This window comes from Artemia sp. Qi Xiang Cuo, chromosome 5, assembly GCF_049724085.1.
Source record: "Artemia sp. Qi Xiang Cuo chromosome 5, ASM4972408v1, whole genome shotgun sequence".
Lineage (NCBI taxonomy): Eukaryota > Metazoa > Arthropoda > Branchiopoda > Anostraca > Artemiidae > Artemia > Artemia sp. Qi Xiang Cuo.
In genome coordinates, this window is record NC_142798.1 from 62,270,972 (window position 1) to 62,294,481 (window position 23,510).

The 23,510-nt window shown below is 35.9% G+C and overlaps 1 protein-coding gene across 1 annotated transcript in view; it reads right to left on the bottom strand.

Moving 5' to 3' along the window:
• Positions 1-23,510, bottom strand: part of LOC148952353 (cadherin-AgCad1-like) — a 229,081-nt gene that overhangs the window by 92,453 nt on the left and 113,118 nt on the right. Inside the window, exons 15-18 of the mRNA XM_089089826.1 lie at positions 17,109-17,303; positions 14,815-14,936; positions 3,110-3,343; positions 1,958-2,077 (exon numbers count right to left, since the gene is read on the bottom strand). Coding sequence (XP_088945952.1) covers positions 1,958-2,077; positions 3,110-3,343; positions 14,815-14,936; positions 17,109-17,303 — 671 coding nt within the window. The remainder of the gene's footprint in view (positions 1-1,957; positions 2,078-3,109; positions 3,344-14,814; positions 14,937-17,108; positions 17,304-23,510) is intronic.

Genomic DNA, 23,510 nt, shown 5'->3' on the forward strand with positions numbered 1-23,510 from the left:
GTCAAACTTTAGCGTAAAGAGCGAGGCGTTGAGGAGGGGACAGCCCCTTTCATATACGGAATAATTTCTGTTCGTTTTATCCTAAGTCTTAACTTCGTTCCTAACTTTCAGTTAAAAAAACTTGTTTTTTTTAATTTAATTTTTGTACGTTTTCGAATTAAAGCAGGTTTTGAGTTCGGCTCACCGTACATGAATAATTAAAACAAGATTTGCATATTATATTTGGTTAAATGGCTTTCTCGAAACTTGTATAATTTTATTTACGAACGTTTTTATTAGTAATAAATATACGTAACTTAGAATTAACTTACGTAACGAACTTCTATATTCATAAATTTTTAACACGTATATTAGGGGGTTCGCCCCCTAGTCAATACCCTGCTCTTTAAACTATAGTTCGAATTTTTTTTCCAGTTCTTTAAAAATGACCTCTTAATCACAATCAGTTGATCAGTTGAAAAACTTGTTTTTTTTTATTTAATTCCTGATCTTTTTCTTTAATAATGCTGGGAAATCCGGCGCCCCCTTCATAGCAATGTCCCTTCCCCCGTGAAAATTTCCTGCATGGAAAGATCCTTCCATATAGCCCCCCACCCTCACCATCCCCCACCTCCCCGAAAAAAACAACTCTGAAAAAGTATGTCAAAATACACAAAAAAAAACATCTAAGTAAAAAATTATTCAAGATAAAAAATTTAAGACCTCCCCCTGGGGACTTTGGGGGATCAAGTCATCCTAAAAGACATTTTTATCATATTTTCGACCATGCTGAACAAAATGGCTATCTCAAAATTTTGATCGGGTGACTTTGGGAAAAAAATGAGCGTGGGAGGGGGCCTAGTTGCCCTCCATTTTTTTTTGTCACTTAAAAAGGGCACTGAAACTTTTAATTTCCGTCCCAATGAGCCCTCCCACGATATTCTAGGACAACTGGGTCGATACGATCACCCCTGGGAAAAAAACAACAAAAAAACAAACAAAAAAACAAAAAAACACATAAACGCGAATCCATGTTTCTGGTACAAAATGGAAAATTCCACATTTTTGTAGATAGGAGCTTGAAACCTGTACAGTAGGGTTCTCTGATAAGCTGAATATGATGATGTGATTTTCATTAAGGTTCTATCATTTTTAGGGGGTGTTTCCCCCTTTTTTCGAAAATCAGCCAAATTTTCTCAGGTGCTTAACTTTTGATGGGTAAGACTAAACTTGATGAAACTTATATATTTGAAATTAGCATTAAAATCTGATTCTTTTGATATATCTATTGGTATCAAAAACCCGTTTTCTAGAGTTTCGGTTACCATTGAGCCGGGTCGCTCCTTACTTACAGTTCGTTACCACGAACTGTTTGATTTCAAACGCTGAAGGGACGTTAATTGGCAGCGGCACGGCCCATATGAGGTGAAACCAGCTGTAGTATTAACTTTTTAAATTATAGTATGTTTTTTCCAGACTGAGTTTAAAATTTTTTAAAATTTCTCATAAATAACCTGAAACTTGTTTTTACTGATAATTGATAAAAAAAAAATTAAAATAAAAGCAAAATTGAAAATGCTTCAAACGAAAAACAAACAAATTTACTGTTACTTTTTTCGTTTTAATAAGGGAATTTGAATTTTACAAATGGGGAACACTGACACTGTGCACAAAAGCCTTAAAAAAGCGAGTATATTTCATACTTAAAACCAGAGAAAGGACCTTTGACGTTTTCTCATTTTGATAAGAAGATTTGCAGTTTTGCTAGGAGTTAACACTAGCACTCTTTTAAAAATTTTATAAATAATCAAAGTAAAAAAGGCCAGGTGCCCATATTAGAAAAAAAGAACACAGTCTTAAGATTTTATGTACATTCTGAATTGAAAATTAAAATTAATATACAAACAATTGTACCACCTATGATGCAAAAATGAAAGATAAATAATGTGTTTCAAAATACATAATAAATGCTGCTAACCTCTTTAACGCTAAAACTTGCACCTTGCATAGGAAATGTTATATTGGGTTCGTTGTCATTCACATCTTGAACACATATCAAAAACTGACCCTCTCCTGATAGAGCATCTGGGTTTTTGCCCTGAAAAAAAAAAATTGTAAATTTTACGCTCCAACCATTTCTTTGAAGATTTATTGGCTGAACCTCTGTACATGGAATTTGCTGTAGTTTCAATACAGTGGAGTCTCATGAGACTTTAATTTCTGCACCAAAATTTGGTGTCAACTAGACAGCAAAAGTTGGACAAAAATTTGCTAATATCACCACAAACAAACAGAAGCAACAATTGCCCTGCATAAGAAATAAAAAAGACAGACCACCACTGCTACACTTTATATAAGAGAAATATAGTTAAAAAAAACAGTCCGGCACGGGGACAAACAAGGCACAGCATTTAAGGACCATAGCCACTGATATGCAACGCAAACAGGAAAATTCGAAAAAAAAGCTTTTCAAATAGAATACAAATTAAGTAATGTCTTTTGGAGGAGGGTCAAGAGCCATTACCAGTATTAGGCGATTCAAAAAAAGGGACAATTCTGAGCAGTTTTTCGTGAGATGAAATCACTGTAGTCGAGAGTTTATCTTGAACCAATGTATTCATCCAATTTTTGCCATGCTTCAGGACAGACAGACACGTTTAATTGGAAAACAGAACAGCTTCACTGATTTACAGGATTTGTTCTTCTTCTACAACAATTAATCCATAGAATATAACCAAAAGAACTAATATTTATCTTGTACCGACGCATACTCCTGACATACAGATCCCATTTTTTAGTTTCCTCCCGGTTAGTTCAAATCCCTCCACACTCCACAGAAAGTCAGTAGACTTGCCTTTGAATATTTTACACATTCTTAATATGCAAAAAAGAAAAAAAACTGAAAGGAAACTGGAATCACTGGAGAAAGTATCCCCAAGAATCTTGATTCTGTTTATTAATTTCTGACGGGTATTTTAAAACTATACTTCGGAAAAAACTTACTGGAATGTCCTTTATTGATAACTTGAACTATAATTTCGATTAATCATGTTGGATCTTTCCAAGGATATTTAATCTAGGCACTGCATTAATGAACTCACAGCGCTAGATAACTGAATGTCATGCTTACCTCCACAGTCAGGACATAGTTTCCATAATAACCATAAAGCTCAGAAATATCTGGGGCAACTAAGATCCTTCCAACACGATTGCCCTCATTTTCACCGGTTTCTACACTGAAAAGAGATTTTACAGGATTTGGAGTGGGATTAACTGGTGTCAAATCTTTGAAATAATATGTTATTTCTGTATTTTCTGGAAGAGTATCAGCATCGGTAGCAATAACAAATCCAATTTGTTCACCCTGTAAAACAAAATGTATCAGATGGGTTCAAAACTAATTATCTTAATTAAAATAGAATAATATAATTAGTTTTGTTAAAATAAAGAGAAAAAGTGAGATTACTTTCCAATTATCCATGGTAAGAAAATTATGCTGTTTATTCAGTAAAAATCTTCGACAATGTTTTGAGAGCCAATCCCATTATTCCTTATTTATGGAGAGACAAATAACTCGGCCTTTTTAAAACCTGATTGGCTATAAAACGTCTTGTGTGGAATTTTTAAGCCAGTAAAAAGGAAAAAAAATATATTTGAATCACAAGAATATTTACAGGTAGCTATTTTTTCGGTAGCTGAACTGTAAAGGAAGAGCAGGTAGTAAATTTTCTTCACTTCCTTTTCTTGATTTACTAAAAAAACAAGTTTTTTCAACTGAAATTAAGGAGCAACATTAAAACTTAGAACGAACAGAAATTACTACGTATATAAGGGGGTTCGCCCCCTAGTCAATACCTCGCTCTTTACGCTAAAGTTCGATTTTTGTTCGAATCACAAATCCTTGAATCACAAAGGCCGTTTAATTAGAATAGATAGCTGTTTTGAAAGTACTAAAAAAAACTTTAGCTTAAAGAGCGAGGTATTGATAAGAGAGCAAACCCCCTAATATATGTAATAATTTCTGTTCGTTTTAAATTTTAATGCTGCTCCTTACTTTCAGTTAAAAAAACTTGTTTTTTTATTTAATTTCTGATCATTTTTTTGAATAATGCTGGGAAATCTGGCACCCTCTTCATAGAAATATCCCTTCCTTCAAGGAAACATCCTCTATGAGGAGATCCTCCCATGTAATCCCCTCCTCTGATCCCCCCCCCCCCACCCAAAAAAAATCCCTCCTGAAAACGTCTGTATACTTCCCAATGACCAATACTATATGTACACAATGGGCGAAGCTCATAACTTGCAGCCCTTCCCCCGGGAACTGTGGGGGATTAAGTCATCCTCAAAGACATCTTTATTAGATTTTCGACTATGCTGAACAGAATGGCTATCTCAAAATTTTGATTGGGTGACTTTGGGAAACATGAGCGCGGAAGGGGGCCTAATTGCCCTCCAATTTTTTCGCTCACCTAAAAAGGACACTAGAACTTTTAATTTCCGTTTGAATTAGCCTTCTCGCGATATTCTAGGACTGCTGGATCGATGCTGTGACCCCTGGAAAAAAAAACAAAAAAACAAACAAATAAACACGCATCCGTGATCTTTCTTCTGGCAAAAAATACAAAATTCCACATTCTTGCAGATAGGAGCTTAAACATCTACAGTAGTGATTTCTGTTGCGTTGAATCTGACGGTTTGATTTTCATTAAGTTTACATCAATTTTAGGGTGTGTTTCCCCATGTTTTCGAAAATAAGGCAAATCTTTTCAGGATCGTGACTTTTGATGGGTTAGACTAAAATTGATGAAACTTATATATTTGAAATCAGCATAAAAAATCGATTCATTTTATACATCTACTTTTCTGAAACCTACATTTTTTAGAGTTTCGGTTAATATTGAGCCGGGTCGCTCCTTACTTACAGTTCGTTACCAGGAACTGTTTGAAAACTAGTGGCATAAAAGCCAATTTTTGGGTTGAATTATTCGACATTCTTTTCTATTTCCACTTACGTAGTATCAAGTAATTGACTAATGTAGTGGACCAAAAGTACTTTAAATAAGTGGGGCCTTAGCATTAATAACCAGTAAAAACAAACTGGCTTGCTTCAATACTGGGAAGAAGAGGACGGTTGAATTAAAATTATGTTAATTTTGCTTCTTAGTCAGACTTCTTTACTATGTCACAAGGTTCATTGAAAGTCAATCTACAGAAATTAATTTGAATACTTTTTTAAACAAGTTAGATAATATAATGGTGACAAGAGTCAACTAATATCTTACCGAAAATCAGTATAAGCTTTAACGTCCAAGAGGTGGGTCTTAAGAACAATATAAAACAAGCAGGGTGTATCTTAACAAGGCCTTCTTTTACCTGATCCTTCTATCAGACTAAAGAATATATTATCATCCTGACCAGTGGTGGCCGGCGTTTATCCCCCGAAAATGCCCCCCCCGGAAAATACTCTCTAGTTTTGAAAGCTTTAATTTCCAAGGGGGGTTTTCCACGAGGAGGGTGGGGGGTATTATTCAAGGGAAGGGGGGGGCATTTTTCAAGGGGGGGTATTTTCCACGGATGTTATTTTTCGAGGGAGATTTTCCACGGGGGTATTTTCCTCGGAGGTATTTTCTGGGGAGTGATTTTCCACGGGGGTATTTTCCAAGGGGGTTATTTTACGGGGGGGGGGGTATTTTTTGGAGGGGGGTAAACGCTGGGGGGAACACTTAGAACCCTCTCCAGCCTCTCATCATAGGCAACAACAACTAGGGGATTAATCTGATCATTTCAGATCGGATCAAACTGATCTGAAAAACACTTTCTAGCTACATTTTGCTGCATGCAAGGATTCTATTCATTCAGCTATGATTCTGGCGATAGAGCCTCTGGTGCCTTCTTAAAGATGTATAAACTTTATTATGATTTCAGTTAAAAAGTAAGCAACCACATAACTAGTTGAGAAAGCAGTGGTGGATCTTGTTCGAGTTTGCTTCAGATGGGTTAGTAAAGTCACTTGGAGAACTTGAGCGAACGGAAAGCATCATTTAAAGACTAATTAATATTGCTATGGGTAATCATTAGGTAACCAAATAATGCACATTCAATTATTCAGCCCTGTATCTTGAAAATGCATGCTTGTTGTGTAGTCTATTTGCCACAGTACTATCCTATTGAGAGCCCATAGAAACTTATGATCATATTCACTGCAGACTTATACAATACTACACGCTATTTTTGAGTTTCCAAAATCCAGTCCTAAGGATATGAAATTTTGCAGATCCTCTAAGTCCCCGGTAAGGTGTTTTCATGATGTAACTATTTTGATACTCTGAAATCATGTTTCCATCTCTGTCGGATAGGATATTTATAAAATAAAAAGAAAAAAACTTCATCCAGGGGTCGATCAAACAGCTCATTAGGATGAGCTGTAAGTAAAGAGTTAATCGTGCCAATAGTAACCTAAACCCCTACGAAAAAAATTTTGTTACCAATTTATAATTAAATTTTGATGCTGATACAAAACATGAAATTTGTATTAATTTTAAAGTTGTCCATCAAAAGTTAAGACCCCCAAAATTTGTTGCTTTTAAAAGATGGGAAAGAGCAAAAAGTGGAAAAATTTTGAGGAAAATTGCACCATTCAGCTTCCCAGAGAACTCTGTTGCAGAGGTTACAATCCTCTCTATATAAAATTGCTAAATTTCATATCTTTCCGAGACGGTTAGTCATGGATGTGTAATTATTGGGTATTTTTTTTCTAGGACTGATTGTATTGAACGAGTGGTCCTAGAATATCAAGCAAGGAATCCTTCGAACAGAATTTGAAAGTTCTAGCACTGTGTCGAGGCAGAAAAAGAGACCACACCACAACAAAGTCAAGTTTTCTGCCATTTTGTGAAGTAAAAAAAAAAATGAATTTTGGTAAAGAGAGGGCCAAAATTTTAGTCAGCGAATATTTGTGGAGAGACAATCCATTTAGATTTACTAATAGCTGTCTCTTCAGCTTTAAAGGTCATAATACAAAGTGGCGATAAAGTCGTTCCGACTCCATTTATATATAAGCCTGCAATGTGGCTTTTGAGGAGGAAAGCTCTTTTCTTATCACATAAATAATTTAAATGTACCATTAAATTCTACAGTTGATTACTAATCCTAACAACATAGTAAATTTACCAAATGAACAGTTTATGTCAGTATTTACAACCCCAGACGAAATAACTCGACCAGAAGAGCCTAATTACCAAATTGATAGCCTTATGCTAGCCCTCATACTTGATTCTAGGTTAGTGTATAGACAGTTTGAAAAGCTGGATCAAAATAAGTCAACAGGTCAAGATGGCATTTCCCCTAGACTTTTGAAAGAGGTATGTTCAGTTTTAGCTGAGCCACTAACTAAGCGATCCAAAAGTCACTAGACACCAATTATTTTAGAATCCCCAGCATAAAGCTTTAGTTTATTTCGGACTACATGTGGGGCATCATTAACATCGATATTGAACAATGTTGGGCCAAGGCCAGTACCTTGCGAAACTCCAGTAATGACTGTTGCAATTTCAAAAAATGAAGATTGGTCTCCATCACCATGAACCTTGACCACTCGCCTCCTGTGTGTCAAGAAGGGCATTATCCAACTGGTTGCAACTGAGTTGATACCAATAATATGCAATTAATGCCCCCCGTGCTCTGGGGGGGGCGTTTTTGTTATCTAATTTTTGTAAAATTTCCAAAAAACTGGCTATCTCAAAATTTTTGGCGGACAGATTTGGGGAAAAAAGAGTGTGGGGGGGGGGGGCTAGTTTAACTCTTTCGACTCTTAAGATGTGAACTAGAACTTTCAATTTCCAATTAAATGAGCCCTCTATGAGTTTATACGAGCATCTCTTTCATAAGAACCATACGTGCCCTTAAGGCATAACTTGGAACGCCGTCTCTTGTGCCCTGGGGGGTTGTATTAACGCCGGGTTTTGTCTTATCCGACCTTTGAACTATTTTTAAGAAAATTTCTATCAAAAAATTGTCATTAAATGGGTTTTGAAAAAGAAGGCGTGGGGGAGGCTAGCTGCCCTCGGATCTCTTTTTACTATTAAAAATTGAGCTCAAGCTTTCAATATCCAATCAAATGAGCCCTCTCTGAAGTTTATACGAGCATCACTTTCATACCAACAATATATGCCCCAGGGCATAACTTACAACGCCTGCCCCCGGGATCTTGGGGGTTGTGACGACACCTGACTTTTCGTTATCTGACTTTTGAGCAATTTTTAACTTAATGGCTGTCTCAAAATTTTTATTGGATGCATTTGAGGAAAAACGGGCGTGGGGCGGGGGCTAGTTGACCTCCAATCTCCTTTGACTCTAAAAAACTGAATTAGAACTTTCAATTTCCAATCAAATGAGCCATCTCTGAATTTTCTATGAACCACCCTTCAATTAGAACCTTGTATTCTCACAAAGCATAACTTACAACATCTGCCCTATGGTCCTGCCTGGGGGGTTATGTTGACCCCTGAGTTTTCGTTATATGGTCTTTGAACTATTTTAAAAAAAAGCCATCTCAAAGTTCTTATCGGACGGGTTGGAGGGAAAAAGGGCGTGGAGGGGGGGGGGGGGGGGCTAGGTGCCCTCCAATCTCTTTTGACTCTTAAAAAGTGAACTAGAACTTTCAATTTCCAATCCCATGATCCCTCTTTGAAGTTAATACGAGCATCCCTTCCATAAGACCCATATATGCCCCCAGGGCATAACTTATAACCCTTGCCCCTGAAGACTGTTGGGGGAGTGTCCTGCTCAAACATTTAATTTCCAGATTTTTCAACTACAACTTACAACGCCTGCCCCCGGGCCCTGATGGGTTTTTTTCGACACCAGAATTTTTGTTATACGATCTTTGAACTATTTTTAACAAAATACCTATCTCGAAATTTTTATTCGATGCATTTGGGAGAAAAGGGTTGGGGGGGGGGGGCGGGTCATCCTTCGGTATCTCTTGACGCTATAAAGTAATCTGGAACTTCCAATTTCTAGTTAAATAAGTCATCAGTAAAGTTAATGCGATCTTGTCCTTCATAAGAGCTATATATTCTCCTAGGGCATATCTTATAACTTATAATTCTTGCCCCTGAAGACTGTGGGGGGAGTGTCCTGCTCAAACATTTAATTTCCAGATTTTTCAACTACGTTGAACAAAATGGCTATATCAAAATTTTGATTGGATCTGTCTTGGGAAATGGTGGGCGTGGAAGGGGTGTCAGTTGCCTTAGAATCATTTTCGACTATTAAAAAGGGAACAAGCCTTTTAAATTTACAATCGAATGAGCCCTTTCTGAAGTTTCTACGACAACGTTATCTATACAGAACCTTATATGCCCCTAGAGCATAACTTACAACCCTTGCTGTGAGGGCTGTGGGGGAGTTGTCATCCTCAAAGACCTAATTTCTAGAACTTAAAACTACGTTGAACAAAGTGGCTGTCTCAAAATTTTGATAGGATGTGTCTGGGGAAAAGGTGGGCGTGAGAGGGGGGTTAGTTGCCCTCAAATCACTTTCGACTATTAAAAAGGCACTAGCTCTTTGAATTTCCAATCGAATGAGCCTTTTTTGAAGTTTCTACGGCAATGCCTTCTATAAAAACCTTATATGGCCTCAGGGCGTAATTTAAAACCCGTGCACTGAGGGTTGTGGGGGAGTGTCCTCCTCAAAAACATATTTTCTATCTAAAAATTGACTACGCTGAACAAAATGGCTATTTCAAAATTTTGATTGGATGTGTTTGGGAGAATGATGGGCGTGGGGGGGGGGCTAGCTCCCCTCCAATAACTTTCGACTATTAAAAAGGGCACTACAACTCTCGATTTCCAATCGAATGAGCCCCTTTCGAAGTTTCTATGACGACCCCTTTCATATGAAGTGACTCTGGGAAAAAAATAATAAAACATTGGAGCCGTATGGCCTTTGCTATAAGCAACGCTATAGCGTTGCCTCTTATGGGCGGAGAATTGGTGCCTTAAACCAAAAATCAAAAGTGCAGAACTATGCATTTAGGGAAAACTGACACTGGTCATGCGTACAATATAGGTTCAAATAATGCACAATCTAAACCTATTTCAGCTGCCACTGAAAATAGAGGCCCTGGGCCTATTATAGATAAAAATTTGAAATTCATATCATAGGCAGCGCAATCGCGCTGCTTAAGTAAATAACGATGTTGGCATAATGCATTATTATTTTTTTATTCCACACCAGGGCACTTCGTATCGAAGGAGTTGTCGTAGAGACTTCGAAAAGGGCTCATTCGATTGGAAGTTGGAATGGCTAGTGCCCTTTTTAATAGTCTAAAGTAATTGGACGGCAACTAACGCCCCTTCCACGCCCACCATTTCCTCAAACACAACCTATCAAAATTTTAAGATAGCCGTTTTGTTCAGCATTGTTGATTTCCAGATGAAAATTATGTTTTTGAGGAGGACACTTCCCCACAGCCGTCAGGGCAAGGGTTGTAAGTTATGCCCTGGGGGCATATAAAAATTTTATAGAAAGCGTTGTCGTAGAAACTTCAAAAAAGGCTCATTCGATTGGAAATTCAAAGGGTTAGTGCCCTTTTTAATAGTCTAAAGTGATTGGAGGTCAACAAACCCCCCTCTCACGCCCAACTTTTCCCCAAACACATCCAATCAAAATTTTGTGATAGCCATTTTGTTCACGTAGTTAAAAGTTCTGGAAAATAGTTCTTTGAGGATGACACCCCCCCCACAGCCCTAGGGGCAAGGGTTGTAAGTTATTCCCTGGGGCATATAAGGTTTTTGTAGAAAGCGTTGTCGTAGAAACTTCAAAAAGGGCTCATTTGATTGGAATTTGATAGTTCCCTTTTTAATAGTCGAAAGTGATTGGGCTTTGTGGACTTAATTGGCAACTAACACCCCTTCCACGCCCACCATTTCCCCAAACACATTCAGTCAAAATTCTGAGACAGACATTTTATCCAACACATTTGAAAGGTCCGCAATTTTATCTTTGAGCTGGACACTCCCCCCACAGTCTTCAGGGCAAGGGTAGTAAGTTTTGCCCTGGGGGCATATAAGGAGGGCAACTAACCCCCCTCTCACGCCCTTCTTTTCCCCAAACACATCCAATCAAAATTTTGAGATAGCCACTTTGTTCACGTAGTTAAAAGTTCTGAAAACTAGGTCTTTGAGGATGACATCCCCCCCACAGCCCTAAGGGCAAGGGTTGTAAGTTATTCCCTGGGGCATATAAGGTTTTTGTAGAAAGCGTTGTCGTAGAAATTTCAAAAAGGGCTCATTCGATTGGAAATTCAAAAGGCTGGTGCCCATTTTAATAGTTGAAAGTAATTGGAAGGCAACTAACCCCCCTCTCAAGCCAACCTTTCCCACAAACATTTTTGGGGGACTTCGTATCGAATTATTTTTTTTTCCATGCCAGGGCACATCGAAGGAGTTGTTGTAGAGACTTCAACAAGGGCTCATACTATTGGAAATTGGAATGGCTAGTGCCCTTTTTAATAGTTGAAAATAATTGGAAGGCAACTAACAACCCTTCCACGTCCACAATTTCCCCAAACACATCCAATCAAAATTTTGAGATAGGCATTTTGTTCAGCGTAGTTGATTTCCAGATAGAAATTATGTTTTTGAGGAGGACACTCCCCTTACAACTCTCTGGGAAAGGGTTGTAAGTTATGCCCTGGGGGTATATAAGGTTTTTATAGAAAGCTTTGTCATAGAAACTTCAAAAAAGGCTCATTCTGTTGGAAATTTAAAGGGCTAGTGCCCTTTTAGATAGTTGAAAGTGATTGGAGGGCAACTAACCCCTCTCTCAGGCCCACCTTTTCCCCAAACACACCCACTCAAAGCCTTGGGATTTCCAATTTATTCAACATAGTTGAGATTTCTGGGAAGTCTGCTTTTGAGGATGTTAACCCCCCTCCCCCACAGCCCGACGGACAAGGGGTATAAGTTGCATCCAGGAGGTCTATAAGGTTTTTATAGAAAGCGTTGTCGTAGAAACTTCAAAAAGGGCTCATTAAATTGGAAATAGAAAGGGCTAGTGCTTTTTTTAATAGTTGAAAGTGATTGGAGAGCAACTAAAGCCCCTCTCAGGCCCACCATTTCCCCAAACACATCCAATCAAAATTTTGAGATAGCTATTTTGTTCAACGTAGTTGAAAATTATGGAAATTAGGTCTTTGAGGATGACAACCCCGTCACAGCCCTTAGGGCAAGGGTTGTAATTTATGCCCTCGGGGCATCAGGTGTTTATAGAAAGTGTTGACGTAGAAACTCAAAAAGGGCTCATTCGATTTGAAATTGAAGGGGCTAGTGTACTTTTTTAATAGTCAAAAGTGATTGGAAGGCTTGACATTCTTATAGTAAAGAGCGATGTGGGTACAATGTATTATTATTATTATTATTATTTTTTTGGTTAGACCAGGTCACTTCGTATCGAAGGAGTTATTGTAGAAACTTCGAAAAGGGCTTATTCGATTGAAAATAGAAAGGGCTAATGCCATTTTCAATAATTGAAAGTGATTGGAGGGCAACTAATCCCCCGCCCACACCTCGCCTTCCATTTGCCCATTATGTTTAAAAACTAAATGTTTACTTAAGATTAAAATCAAAATGCACTGTGTTAATGCTAATTCCCAACAAGGCATCTCAGCAGTATCCCAAGAACGACTGAGGGTATTATGTTCAAACTTTCGGGGCTACTCCTGCTATTAAAGTTTAACCAAATCAAAATATCGTAAGCGTATCTAAGCTACCAAAGAAAATAAACAGATTTTTTTGCAAATGATATCAAGTTTTCTATTTCAGCTCAACTAGAGGAGGTATGAAACTAAATTAAACACTAATATTTGTGTCCAGATTTGTAAAATGGTGTATGTTGTTAAAAATTGCTGAAAAATTTTCTCCAGCATACAAATAGCAGGCCAAGCTACGAATTCTTAAAAACGAAAAGATTTAAAGTATTATTTTCATTTTCCTTGAAAAGACTATGGCAATATAAAACGAACATAAATTAATTAAAAAAAACTTTTTCCACAAAGTAAGTTTTTCTCATACAAATGAATGTGCATTGTAAGTTTAATGTACATACACTGATATTTATTAATCAAAATGTTAATATTATTTGATTTATTAAAGTTATAAAAGTAAAAATATTATATTTTTTCAGAAAAGTGCAAGTTATGTTCTGGCCTTGGGAAGGCATAGGGATTTTGAGCCCTACTCATGTTATTTTCTGCTCGTTTTGAGTTTGACTCGCTATTTATTATAATTTCTGTTCGTTTTGGGTTTCATTTATTTATCGATGTTGATTTGTGGTAGTTTCACGCTTGGTAGATTATTTGATTTTATTTTTGCTCATTTTTGGTTTAATGGAGTTCTTTACTTTTCTTTGAAAAAATTATTTTGTGGAAAAAGTTTTTTGAATTAATCCCATACAAGAATGACTGTTTGTAAAGCATCACACATACTAGGATTAATAAAAAGGACAATCTCCTCCAGAGCTCCACAGACCATGCTAAAGTTATCCAAAGCCCTACTTCAGCCTGTCATAGAATATGGAATGGCTGTTGCCTCCCCTATCAATAACGATGATCTAACTGCCCTTGAGACCATTCAACGAAAAGCCGAAAATGTGTAGAAGGGTGCAAAAGTCTAGGTTATCTTGCAAGATTAAGAAAACTTAAGCTTCCTTCACTAGTTTATTCAAGACGAAGAAGAGACATGATCATGACTAAGAAGCATGACTAAGAATCCAGTTATAACCCATCCTCCAGTAAACCCATCTTCCATAAACCCATTATCCAGTAATAACCCATCCTCCTATCTCCAACTAAACCTCCAGCACAAGATTAGAGCCCACTTATTGAAATTGTTCTGGAAGAGAGCCCAGTTTCGTACAGTAAATCACCTCTTCTCAATATTCTTGTGTCATACTGGAACTTGTCAACTTATGAGACCTTCCCTTGAAAACCAAGAGAATGGTAACCTTATCAATTCGTTTATTTTCAAACTTTTTCTAAGAAATGGCTTAATAGGCTTGGTCTTCGTCATATTTAAGAAATTTATGGACGAAGGAGTTTGTAGCGGGATATTGTAGGTAAAAACTGACATTTACTTAAAGAAACAAAAGATCTAAAAGGAAGTTTTGATTAAAATCATCAAAGATGTTAACATATGAACATCTATATAATCCAAGAAGATTTTAAAAAATCCTAAAAAGGTTGCAATCTTGATGAAAATTGTATGATGAGACTTAATAAGTATGAGAACCTTAAATCTACTGTCTTCGCAAATTTAGATCGTCTTATTTTCTCAAAGAACAACAGTCAAGCATTCATCCTTGTTTTTTTTTTTTTTTGCCCTAGGGGCTAACGTATCAGACCAACAATCGTGCAATACCAAAAGAGGAGTCCCTCGAATAAAAAGTTGAAGATCTAATGCTGTTTGAAGAAACAAAAAGATCACACTATGGCAAAGGTGCGAAAAATCTATTTTGTCTTGCAGAAAAACATATACCCTCATATATATGAAAACTTTCATTTTTTTTTCAGTTTTAACTGTTCAATTTAATCATCAAGACGTTCAAATTACTTTGAATAATAGCTAACCGATGTATATATTTAAATTACAACGAAATTACCAAGAGGAATTACCATGTGAAATGCTCTCCCAGCAAAACCAATCTACAAGAGATCACCTTCTGTTGGATATTTCCACCCTTTAGTATAGTAAAAGGAAAACCATCGCGATGGTGGTATTGAGGTTTTTAGTATAAAACAGAGGGTGAAAAAAAGACAGAGAAATGACTACTTACCCCAGTTAAAGACTCCAACGGTGAAAATGCGCATGTCTTAGTCTGAGAGGTAAACACTGGCGGATTGTCATTAACATCTTCCAGCTCAATTACTATCACAGTGGTGTTAATATTACTGCCAACTGATAAAAAAAAAAAAAATTTAGCAGCTAATACTGTGTTGTGAGTAGTTGTACTCACTTGTTATTTATTTTGGCTTCTTAAAAAAAACTTGCATATATTGTAATGTGCAAAATAATTGCTCAAGATTATAAAGGAAAAAGTTAAAAGTAATATCATGCTTTAAATCTAAAATTGTTTGCTAAATATTGCACTAATAAGAAACGGTTTTGCACGGTTTTTGCAAATATTGGATTAATAAGAAAATTACGCGACAATATTATAAAAGAGGATCTCAACATTTGTCGAACAATTATGGTCTTGATCTGTGGCCATATAGGATCTATTTTTATAAACGTTCTAAGGAATTTCGCATAACAAGCTTTGTTGTTTTGCATATTCATTTTTTTAAGTATTTGATGCATTTTAAGCTCATTCTCTATTGCTCACTGAATTTAAAATTTTCACAAAAAATCAAATCAGGCACTTCAACGTATTATATGATATCTCAATTTATGTAAAACTAATTATACTCTCAATAAGACTCGAGTTAGACTTTAGTATATAGAGTGAAGGCATAGAAAGGGGAGCAGTCATCCTCATATATACGGCAATTTCCATTTATTTTAAGATTTAAGACCACTTTTTACTTTCATTAAAAAACAATATTTAATTTTTGTCAATTTATAATGACCTTAGCTGCTATCCTAAATATGAGGGAAGCTCCCACTCCCTTCAAGCGAATACTCTTTGCGCTAAAGTTTAGCTTTGGTATACTAATGTCTTGAAGACAAAAATCATGTTTGAAAATGGTGGACCCTTAAAAATTTGAAGGATTGGGTGATCTAAAAGGGCAAATTGATTGACTTTTGACATCAAGAGTCATAATGTCTCAATATTTAAGGAGAGGTGATTGAACATTTATTACTAATGTGGAAGTCCTCTCTCTCCCTTCCACTTTTGTAGAGGCAATCGTAGGAATATAATCTCATTTTCAGGCTAGAAATATTTCCGAAATAACAGGGGAATAGTTATTAGAATAATTAATATTAAGACAACACAAATGAACATTTCAATAATATATCCTAAGGTAATAAGACAATAAATTCTAAGGAGAGTCAGAAAGTAAATACACCATCATATTGATCTTAGGGATATTTCAGTAAAATTAAACAAACTTGCCCTGAAAACATATTTTCACTAACACCCCTCCCAAAAGTTTTGTATACAATCAGTTATTCTGTAGTTAGATTCTTAAAAAAAAAAAATCGTTAGGAAAGTTTATATAAATGTTTAGGGACGATGGTACTATTCTTTCCTATGACAGTAAGACGTGTAAAAATGCAAGACTCGTGTATAGTCCTTGAATAGTTCTAACGTGACTGCTATCTCAAAAGCCTTATAAGTTAGCATTTTGACCCTATTCAAGCCATTAGTTTCGTTTTGTGGCACATCATAGCAAAAATGGCAAAAACCTACTCTTTCTTGCAACACGATCTCTTTTATGATTTGAGAAAAACACTAGAACTTTTAATCTCTGCTTCAATGATTCCTCTCTCCATATTCTACAATCTCCGGTTTGTTATGAAGATTTCTGGAAATAAAAAATTATTATACATCCGAAAAAAAACCCAACAGTTTCGAAAAGAAATAGCAAGTGAGGATTTGTTTTTGCAGAGAGGAAGTTGAAACCTCGAGTATACGTTTCTTGGACATTCAAGGTATATTTTTAGTAAAGATCGTTCCTCTTTTTTTTTTTCTCCTTTCCCAAAAATGTCGCATGTTCTCATACACCAAAATATTCTGATGAATAACTTTAAACTTCAAGTATTTTACATATTCAAAATCACCATGAAAGACAGATTTTCTATATAATATTATCAAGATAAATTTTTTTGGGAGTTTCAGAAACTTTTCACATGGATCACTTCTTACTTATAATTTGTTACCACAAACTGATGGCTTGGTAATCCTAAAAATTTGTAATTACACTCATAGTAGTAATATAAATGCTATACAAGTCCTAATGTTCTGACTTAGACCAGAACAGCTTTGTTCTGGGCTTGGCTTCTTTCGAAAATTTTCTGTCAATAGCTTTGCTGTAATCCCCTACGTGATAATCCAAATAAGAATTTTTCATAATCACCATAAGAAATAGAAAACAATTTTGGATTAATATTAGAGTTAAATCTTACACAGCGTTCCTTCTCTGTAATTGTCAATGGCATTGATAGTCAACTGATATGAAGTTTTTGTCTCGTAGTCAAGAATTGCGTCACCATTCAAGCTAACAAAAATTTCACCAGTGCTTTGATCAATTATAAACCTGTCTAATGCACCATCAATATTAGACTGTAATGGTAGGACGTAAGTTACTTCTCCAAATTTGCCTAAAAGATATGAGATACCGTTAAATGACGATAAACAAGTATTTCCAGAGACTACATTGTATATGTATGACAATAATAGAAAACGTTGGCCAATAAAAATCAACGAAAGATCACAGCTAGTAAAAATGCTATTTGAAACAAAAAAAGACAGAAATATTTCAGTCTCGGGCAAAATATGTCCATTTTTCCTTGTTCTTACCGGCTGTTATTTTCACTCGATTTTTTTTCGCTGTCCTTAATGAAGAATTGTTCAAGCCAAGGGGCTAAAAATTCTCTATTCTAATTTATATTATATATTAAATATATTTTATTTAATATAATATATTATTTAATATATTATTATTATAATATATTTTCATTATTATTATAATATATTATTATTAATTTAATATAATATATAATAAAATATATTATTTAAGATTTACAGAATAAATTCTATGAATTCCAAGGTCTATGGCAAGTCCAATGGTGTAAATTTTGTTTCGATCCAAAGTCGTTTTTTGAGGGGTTTCATGCTGTTTTTGAAATTCCCATATATATTTTTTTTTTTAAAAACTTTTACAAACCATTCCTGAATCAGCTACAAATGAATTTTTTTTTAAATAATACAGTTTTTTAACGTATTTTTTTCTCGGTACGATGGCTGTGAATCATTCTTTAGCAGCTCATTCGTTCTTTACGTGGTTCGTTTTCCCGCTGCAACAATGAAAAATACAAATAAAACGATAGAGGCTGACAAAGCTTTTAAATTGTAAAACCTGACATATTTTGATTATGCTCTTGTACACACAGATCATAATAACAATACAAAATATGTTGTTTGAAGGCACATATAACTTCAAGATTTCTTAAATTCATAATAGTAAAAAAAAGAAAACTGAGTCAACTGCATTCAAAAGAACAGCCTAATTTATCAAGATAATCTATCGAATATATTAACAGGACCTGTGTTTGGCTAACCTTCCCAAATAATTCGTGAAAGTTAAGAAATGACGCAAAACTTATTTTGACAAGATGAACATTCAATGATGAAGTTTGACCTAAAGTTCGATAGAATTCTAAAACGTGACATAATTTTTAAGAGTTCATATTGATAAAACTATGATTACATACATTTTTTTTACGGCAAATGTCACTTCGCCGTGACAAATTGATATAGTTACGATAAAAATAATGAATTAGATCAACGCTATTACTGATGAAGACTCTAATTTGTCGGGAACATCTATCGAGATTTTTTACAAAGTCAATATTTGGCTAAAATAAGCTTCTAATGAAGATCCGTGATTTCTAAGAAATAAGCACGTATACTGAAACAATAATCCCAAAGTGAAGTATACGTGCCCAAATGATATAGGAATAATTCCGTGGGGGTTAACGTTGTACTGGAGTTTGGTGGGAATATGCACTGTGACTACTAGTGGACATGGATGGACATAGTGATACTAGTGGACATGGAACCGCAACAAAGGCAAAAATGAATAGCCAGAGAACCAAATTATGACGACTGTCATCTCATTCAAATTAATTTCATCCTTCTCATTGATCCTACAAATGTTGTTTATAATATAAGTTTGTCTATATCTTATTATGGATAATTCTATCTTTTATTAATTTATTATTTTGTCCACGTACTAAAAAAATAAAAAAAACACCTATTTTGGCTGTTAATAAAACATGCCAATTTTTTCACAAAGGATACTCAGCGTTACGAAAGTTTCAAAAAGGGGTACAATTGTCTCAACAGTTTGCGATACAGTGTCCTAAACAATGAAAAAAATGGAGGGACATTCACCTTAATTGTATCCATTTGTGCGATCTATTTAATAGATTTTAAGAACTATGATACGGACTTTTAAGTTTAGTTTTATGGATGCAAACCAAATAACACTAAATCTTGGAATATTATTTAACGGTCACAGGGCAAAAATGTATTCAGTACACCATAGAATAATCACGGATTAGGTTTAAAATCTTGGTGTTCCAAGCGTTTCGAATATTCCATTTTATGTGAAGAATTAGACACATAAACCACATTTTGTATGGAGTTGATTTCTAGAATCAGGAATTTTTTCTTTCATTGTCAATCCTATCGTTGCTCACCGCAAAACAAAGTAAAGATACAGTCATGATATTTCCGAGCAAGTGAAGAATGAAAAATTGTTTAAAGGTCATTTTTGGGAAGCAATAGTTATTTCATGCGCAAAAACTAGGATTTGTCTTTATTTAGCTAGACAACAGAAATTTGATTTACTTGAAAATAAAACGAGTCCTTAGAAATTAACACGGTAAATGTTTTGCTGTTACAAGACTTGTTGTTTTCAAAAGTTCTAGACTTGCCATGCCTTTAAATGTATAGAATCTTTAGATTTTGAAAACGTACAAACCGGACGAAAAAATTCCGAATAATTACAAATTGTCAATATGTGGTCATAGCTGATGCAAGTTTGCAAGCACAAACATTTAAATACCAATAAATATAAAACTCAACAGTCCTAACGTCATTCAGAGGCTATCAATATAAAATTAATATAATTTATAAAATCAATAAATATTAATTTCCAAGGGTGGAGCCATACGTAACCTAACCTAACCTAGGTACCTTTCCCCCCTAAACCCCAAAAATCTAATGTTTTAAAATTTTTTATATTATGAAAAATTTTAGATGTTATGACGTGTCTATATTATGACGGTCGACGTACTGACGGTTAGTGGTTCTGACGGGTTTTCGTTATGAAAAATTTTTTGGATGTTATGACATGTCGATGTTATGACTGTCGACGTTCTGATGGGTAGCGATTGTGACTGTCGATGTCCTGACATGTCGATGTCCAGACGTTGTTCCGACGGATTTTTTGTTGATGTTATGACGGATTTTGTATATGTCCTGACAGTAGTGGTCCTGACGTGTCGATGTCCTGGCGCCTTCCCCGTCAGAGCCACTAACTGTCAGAACGTCGACAGTCACAACATCGACACGTCATAACATCTAAATTTTTTTTTAGATGTTATGACGTGTCGATGTTACGACTGTCGACGTTCTGACGGGTAGCGATTGTGACTGTCTATGAACTGACGTGTCGACGTTGTGACTGTCCACGTCCTGACGGGTAGCGATTGTGACTGTTGATGAACTAACGTGTCGATGTTATGACATCGACAAATTTGGTTTTTTCAACCTCAACCCACCAAAAAAATAAATAAAACCTAACTGTTAATTTCCGCTTGTTTTGAGTTTTAGTCGGTTATTTATTGTAATTTCTGTTCGTTTTGGGTTTCATTTATTTATCGAAGCTGATTTCAGTGGTTGATCCAGGGGTTGGGCGAGAGGGGCTCGCACCCCCCTAGCGTAGTCTAAAGTAGTGTAATTTACTCAATTAACTCAAGTTTGCGCTAATTAAACTTGCTCATAACGCAAGTTTTTGGATCAACCTATTTTGCGCCTCGCTAATTTTTTTTCGGATTAACCTATTTTGCCCCCCCCCCCTAAAAAAAATCCTGGATCCACCCCTGGCTAATTTGTGGTAGTTTCACGGTTGGTAGATTGTTTGATTTTATGTTTGCTCATTTTTTGTTGAATGGAGTTCTTTACTTTTCATTGAAAAACTTATTTTGAGGAAAAAGTTTTTTAATTAATTTCTGTTCATTTTATATTGACATATTCAGGAAAAAAGAAAATAACACTTTAAATCTTTTCGTTTTTTTTAAGAATTTATAGTTTGGCCTGCTATTTATATGCCGGAGAAAAATTTTCAGCGATTTTTAACCACACGCACCCTTTTAAAAATCTGGACACAAATAGTAGTGTTTAATTTAGTTCCTTACCTCCTCTGGTTGACCTGAAATGGAAAACTTGATACCATTCGCTAAAAAATCTGTTCACTTTTTTTGATAGCTTGGATACGCTTACGCTATTTTGATTTGGTTAAATTTTAAGAGCAGAAGTAGCCCCGAAAGTTTGAACATAATACCCTCAGTCGTTCATGGGATACTGCTGAGATGCCTTATTGGGAATTAGCATTAACACGGTGCATTTTGATTTAATCTTATGGCAACATTTAGTTTTCAAGCATAAAGTCAAATGGAAGGGTTGGCGTGGGAGGGGGATTAGTTTACCTCAAATCACTTTTGACTATTAAAAAGGGCATCAGCCCTTACTATTTTCAATCGTTTGAGCCCTTTTTGAAGTTCCTACGACAAATCCTTCGATACAAAGTGCCCTGGTCTAAACAACAACAGCAACAAAAAAAATAATATACATTACACCCACACCGATCTTTACTATAAAAATGTCAAGCCTTCCCATCAATTTTGACTATTAAAAAGGGAACTAGGCCTTTCGATTTTCAAACGAATGATTTGTCTTTGAGTTTCTACGACAACACTTTCTATAAACACCTTATATGCCCCCAGGGCATAAATTACAACCCTTACCCTAAGGGCTGTTAGGGTGGTTATCATCCTCTAAGACCTAATTTCCAGAACTTTGAACTACGTTAAACAAAATGGCTATCTCAAAATTTGGATTGGATGTGTCTGGGAAAATGGTGGGCGTGAGAGGGGCGTTAGTCACCCTCCAATCACTTTCAACTATTAAAAAAGGCACTAGCCCTTTCAATTTCCAATCAAATGAGCGCTTTTGAAGTTTCTACGACATTGCTTTCAATAAAACCCTTATATGCCCCCAGGGCATAACTTAGAACCCTTGCCCTGAGGGCTGGGGGTTGTCATCCTCAAAGACCTAATTTCCAGAACTTTCTGCAACGTTGAACATAATGAGTATCTGAAAAATTTGATTGGATGTGTTTGGGGGAATAATGGGCGTGAGAGGGCGGTTTGTTACCCTCCAATCCCTTTCAACTATTAAAAAGGGCACTAGCCCTCTCAATTTCCGATTGAATGAGCCCCTTTTGAAGTTTTTACGACAATTCTATCTATAAAAACCTTATATACCTCCAGGGCATAACTTAAAGTCTTTGCCCTTGGGGCTCTGTGGGGTTTGTCATCCTTAAATACATAATTTCCAGAACTTTCAACTACGTTGAAACTTTGATTTAATGTGTTTGGGGAAATGGTGGGCATGAGAGGGGGTTTAATTACTCTCCACTCACTTTTGTTTATTAGAAAGGGCAATTTCAATTTCCAATCAAATGAGCCCCTTTTGTAATTTCTACAACAACTTTCTATATAAACCTTATATACCCCCAGGGCGTAAATTAATACCCTTGCACTGAGGGCTCTGATGGGGTTATCATCCTAAAAGACCTAATGTCCAGAACTTTCGAGAACGTTGAACAAAAAAGATATCTCAAAATTTTGATTGGATGTGTATGGGGAAATGGTGGGGGTGAGAGGGGGGTTAATTGCAATTCAATAACTTTTGACTGTTAAATCGACTTCCAATTTCCAATTGAATGAGTCTTTGTTGAAGTTTCTACAACATCGCTTTCTATAAAAACCTTATATGCCCCTAGCGTATAACTTAAAACTTTTGACCTAAGGGCTGTGTGGGTGGAGGGGTTGTCCATAAGGACCTATTTTCTAAAACTTTCTATACGCTGATCAATATTGATGACTAAAAATTTTGATTGGATGGGTCTGGGGAAAAGGTGGGCGTGGAAAGAGTGTTAATTGCCTTCAAATCACTTTCGAGACTATTAAAAAGGGCACTAGCTATTTGAATTTCCAATCGAATTAGCCCTTTTCAAGTTTCTACGACAAAGATTTCAATAAAAACTTGCATGCCCCCAGGGAATAACTTACAGCCCTTTTCCTGAAGACTGTGGGGGGAGTGTTCTAATCAAATGTATAATTGCCTGAACTTTAAACTGCGTGGAACAAAATGGCTATCCCGAAATTTTGATTGGATGTTTTTGGCGAAATGGTGGGCGTGGAAGGGGTGTTAGTTGCCTTCCAATCACTTTCGACTATTAAAAAAAGAACTAGCCATTTCAATTTCCAATCAAATGAACCATTTTTGAAGTTTCTACGACAACGCGTTCTATAAAAACCATATATGCCCAAAGGGCAGAACTTACAACCCTTGCCCTGAGGGCTGTGGGGGGCGAGAGGGGGTTGTCATCCTCAAAGACCTAATTTTCAGAACTTTCACTTAAGTTGAACAAAATGGCTATCTTAAAATTTTTATTGGATGTGTTTGGGGAAAAGGTGGGCGTCAGAGGGGGGTTAGTTGCCCTCCAATCACTT